Source organism: Palaemon carinicauda, chromosome 21 (genome assembly GCF_036898095.1).
Source record: "Palaemon carinicauda isolate YSFRI2023 chromosome 21, ASM3689809v2, whole genome shotgun sequence".
NCBI lineage: Eukaryota > Metazoa > Arthropoda > Malacostraca > Decapoda > Palaemonidae > Palaemon > Palaemon carinicauda.
Genome location: NC_090745.1, coordinates 106,680,566 through 106,685,521, shown reverse-complemented (window position 1 = coordinate 106,685,521; position 4,956 = coordinate 106,680,566). Strand labels below are relative to the sequence as shown.

General features: G+C 31.3%; 1 protein-coding gene across 1 annotated transcript in view; it reads left to right on the top strand.

Annotated features, from left to right (window-relative positions):
* The window catches only part of Gpa2 (Glycoprotein hormone alpha 2), a 91,891-nt gene extending 87,977 nt beyond the window's left edge, over nt 1-3,914 (top strand). Inside the window, exon 4 of the mRNA XM_068344407.1 lies at nt 3,175-3,914. Coding sequence (XP_068200508.1) covers nt 3,175-3,267 — 93 coding nt within the window. The 3' untranslated portion in view covers nt 3,268-3,914. The remainder of the gene's footprint in view (nt 1-3,174) is intronic.
* The last annotated feature ends 1,042 nt before the right edge of the window (nt 3,915-4,956 follow it).

Genomic DNA, 4,956 nt, shown 5'->3' with positions numbered 1-4,956 from the left:
CAAAAGCGAAAGACTCCGTAGACGATGCTTTAAGATAAGTATTAAGAAAGTAGTAGTATTCCAAGCTTCACACCTACCCCAAACAAAACCTCCCACGTAATCCAATAGTTAGTTTCCCTGATTTATCTTGCCACTGATGCTTTGCGGCTTACGACAACTATTATTATTATTATTATTACTTGCCAAGCTACAACCCTCGTTGGAAAAGCAAGATGTTGTAAGCCCAAGGGCCCCAACAGGGAAAAATAGCCCAGTGAAGAAAGGAAATAAGGAAATAAATAAATGATGAGAACAAATTAACAATAAATCATTCTAAACACAGTAACAACGTCAAAACAGATATGTCATATATAGACTATAAAAATACTTATGTCAGCCTGTTCAACATAAAAACCTTTGCTGCAACTTTGAACGTTTGAAGTTCTACTGATTCAACTACCCGATTAGGAAGATCATTCCACAAGTTGGTCACAGCTGGAATAAAACTTCTAGAATACTGTGTAGTATTCAGCCTCATGATGGAAAAGGCCTGGTTATCAGAGTTAACTGCCTGCTTAGTATTACGAACAGGATGGAATTGTCCAGGAAGATCTGAATGTAAAGGATGGTCAGAGTTATGAAAAATCTTATGCAACATGCATAATGAACTAATTGAACGACTGTGCCAAAGATTAATATCTAGATCAGGAATAAGAAATCTAATAGACCGTAAGTTTCTGTCCAACAAATTAAGATCAGAGTCAGAAGCTGAAGACTAGACAGGAGAACAATATTAAAAACAAGGTAGAATAAAAGAATTAAAACACTCCAGAATAGATTGATCACTGAAAATCTTGAAAGACTTTCTCAATAAGCCAATTTTTTTGTGTAATGGAAGAAGATAGACCTAATGCGTTTCTCAAAAGTAAATTTACTGTCCTTGACCTACTTACAATCAAACTTTGAGTTTTGTTAGGTCTCTCTATGGCTTGCCTAAACGTGTGAACTTAAAAATTCGGAATAAAAGTAGCTAGTGTGGAAATCTGAGGCAAATCAATTAACCTATTTCATGAATAGTGATGCTCGATAAAGCTATATGTTCACTTTTTCAATTACGTTTATGATCCAGGAAATATTTTGATAACACTGCTTACGAAAAAAAATATGCTGTAGTGTAATATCATTCTATTGCAATCTCAACATGTTATGGAGTTCAAACTGTGGTATAAAGAGGGAATTTTCAGAAAAGAGAGAGAGAGAGAGAGAGAGAGAGAGAGAGAGAGAGAGAGAGAGAGAGAGAGAGAGAGAGAGAAAGAAGCAAACTAACAAACATTTAATCAAATTATATTCAATGATCCAGGAAATATTTTGATAACACTGCTTACGAAAAAAAAAATATGCTGTAGTGTAATATCATTCTATTGCAATCTCAACGTGTTATGGAGTTCAAACTGTGGTATAAAGAGGGAATTTTCAGGAGAGAGAGAGAGAGAGAGAGAGAGAGAGAGAGAGAGAGAGAGAGAGAGAGAGAGAGAGAGAGAGAGAGAGAGTAGTAGTAGTAGTAGTAGTAGTAATAATAATAATAATAATAATAATAATAATAATAATAATAATAATAATAATAATACTTTATTTCCAAATAAATACATTGGGTATTATACATTATTTATAAAGCAACATATAGAATAGTGATTACTGATATTGTGATTACATTAAAATGCAACATTTACATGAGAGATGCTTCCATATAAATCTTTTGACTACCAACTAAAATACATTTGGTCCACTACTTGCATTAGTATGACTTTAAAGTAGAAATAAAATAACTTAAAATGGTAAAACTCATTAAAATTCTATACAGTGTGCAAAATTAAGGTAGACCCCATAAAACATTAAAAACTGATATTCCCAAGTAAACTAGCAAGCATTTAATCAAATTATATTCAATTGTAGTCTAACGAACAAATTCCGATTAACCAAAGTCAAAATCAATCCAGATAACAGACGAAGCAAACGAAAGAAAAAAAATCGATTTGCAGCAAAGTATTGGTCGGACGCAGCTCTACCTATAACTGGGGAAGTCCTTTCGCAAGCGAAGACCCGAAGCCTTGAAGTTTTGATAAGTAAGAGCAAGTTAAAGAAGTTTATGGCGTGCTCAAGGAAAAGACACAGCAACATCAGCTTTAGTAAAGTGCTTCTTGTGGTGCACTTGTAGCCAGTAGATAGATACTTTCAGTTGGGAAAGTTTAGCAAAACTTAGGCAAAAAGCCAAAGGATTACTTTGTTGGAGGAAAAGCCTTAATCCTCGCCTCGGTAGAGATAACACGTTATTTGCTTTACTCGGTGTTGGTAAAATTTGATTTGATGAGTTCTTTAATCTCTCTCTCTCTCTCTCTCTCTCTCTCTCTCTCTCTCTCTCTCTCTCTCTCTCTCTCTCTCTCTCTATATATATATATATATATATATATATATATATATATATATATATATATATATATATATATATATAAATCTGTTGTGTGAAGGTCATGTCAGGATTCCCAGAAAATTGTGGAAAATAAAGTAAATTAAAATTGGACTACAGTTTCTCTTCCTATTCCGATCATTTGAAGTATCAGCTACGAGAAAATTGTTCCTTAAGTAATTTGTTTGTTTTTTATTTAAAATGAAGAAAATAAATAGCCTAAAAAACCTATCGGCAAATCAACTGAAATCAAAATATCAGGCTCTGAGAGAAAAAAAAATAAAGGAATCTGATAAATCAAATTATTTGTAACGGTAAATTTATATATAAAAGTAAAATGCAAATGAATTTTTGAATAAATTGTATATACTATCCATACAATAATCCAAATCATGCAAGTCAGTCTTGTTCCCGAATGAAAACGCTGAAGAATTTATTCCCTTTTATGCATTCATAGTAACAGTGGGCTTTCAGTTTATTCTTTTAATTTCATGTTATGGTAATTATATTATCTGTTAAGGAGTCTACTGAAATTGGTGAAATCTAGCATCAGATGGTTAGCATTAATTGGATCGTCCCACCGTGGAAATGTAAATTAAGAAAATATCAATTTATAACAAGCAAATTCATCTCTCTCTCTCTCTCTCTCTCTCTCTCTCTCTCTCTCTCTCTCTCTCTCTCTCTCTCTCTCTCTCTCATGTAAACAATCATTCTTCTTTTGTGATTTCCAGGTGAAAGTGAAAGTGATGTGCATTGACGGGCCAAGGGAGCTGATCTTCAAATCCGCCAGGAGCTGCGAATGTTTCCACTGTAAAAAGTACTAAGAAGAAAGCGGACGAGAGAAGAGGAAAGGAAAGCTGAGGAAAGGAAAGATGGAGGAAAACTCGATAATCATGTGGACGTTATGGGTACGGGGAAGAGAAGATGATGTCAGAGATTTGATTGTGATGAAAAGAGTCATAGTTAACGGATCCCTGCTTACTACGTACAGATTTTACTTTTTAATTAAGCAATACATTTGACGAGAATGCGCAGTTTCACAACATCTGGATGGCAAGTCGTATACTGTTTATGTATGTTAAAAAGGGTGTTATCAATATACATGTTTAGTGCAATTCATATATAAAGCAAGAACCACCGAACCACTAAAGTAATTATTTTCATACATGATTTATTACTTTAGTAAAGGTAACCTGGCATGTAAAATTAGCAACTAGCAATGGCCTTATTTTGAAAATTTACCAAATAGCACTTTTTATATGTAATAAAATACTTTAAGTTACCATATCAAGTTCAAAATATATCCAAGTAATATTATACTTCTAATAAAACAGCATTATGGTGGTTTCGCAACTGCGACGTTTCCACTTTCAAACATTACAACTTAAACTCAACCAACCAACAGTATCCCATAAAAATAAATTTTATTCATAACACAATAACTCAGACAGATACAAACTGTTATTATTATCATTACATTATATATATATATGTATGTGTGTAAATATATACATATATATATATATATATATATATATATATATATATATATATATATATATATATATATATATATATATATATATATATATATGTATATATTTACACACATACATATATATACATATATATATAAATATATATGATATATATATATATATATATATATATACATATATGTGTGCATATATATATATATATATATATATATATATATATATATATATATATATATATATTTATATATATATATATACCACCACTATTACCAAAAATATACGTAATTTATATTTACATACATAACAGCGATGAAGCCTCAGATATGTTGCGAGGAAGCGCATTGATTTGAAACATATCAAAATATATATATTTATGGTTAATGATAAAGAGCTATGTTGCATATGCTACTTATAACAGCTCCAGTTAAAAATAAAAATCACGAGTACAATTCAACAACCTAAATACCTGTCATACTTGATGATAATATTACTTTGCCCCAGTAAAACTAAATTATCTTTATTGCTGTTATCAATATACTTATATATCGATTCTAACAGCGGTTTGTACCAAGATGTGATGGTTTGTTGCAAGTGTCATTAGCAATTTGTTTTTTGACAGGCGGGCATCGAACCCTCGTTAACCAGCTCTGTTATTATTACAATGATCAATTTTATCTTATATCACGACTTCTTGTATCTATTTGAGCAAAGTGCGGAAAGGCATTTCTCTATAACTTATCATAAACTGTGTCAAATTCATAGCGAAAATCTAAAGCATAATCTTAAGTATCATCCAGTGTGATATAATTCAGAAAGACTGATTCCAAAATAATATTTACGTCCTTCAAGAAATTGTTTTCTAATAATATATATTAAACATTTGACAGAGTTGTAAATAAAATGTATTTCGTTTGATGGCCTTTGTTTCTTAAGCCCTTTCGAATGCTTTGGGTCAAATTTAGACATTTTGGTCCTTAACATAATAATGGATTATTACATAACTGTAATTTGTAC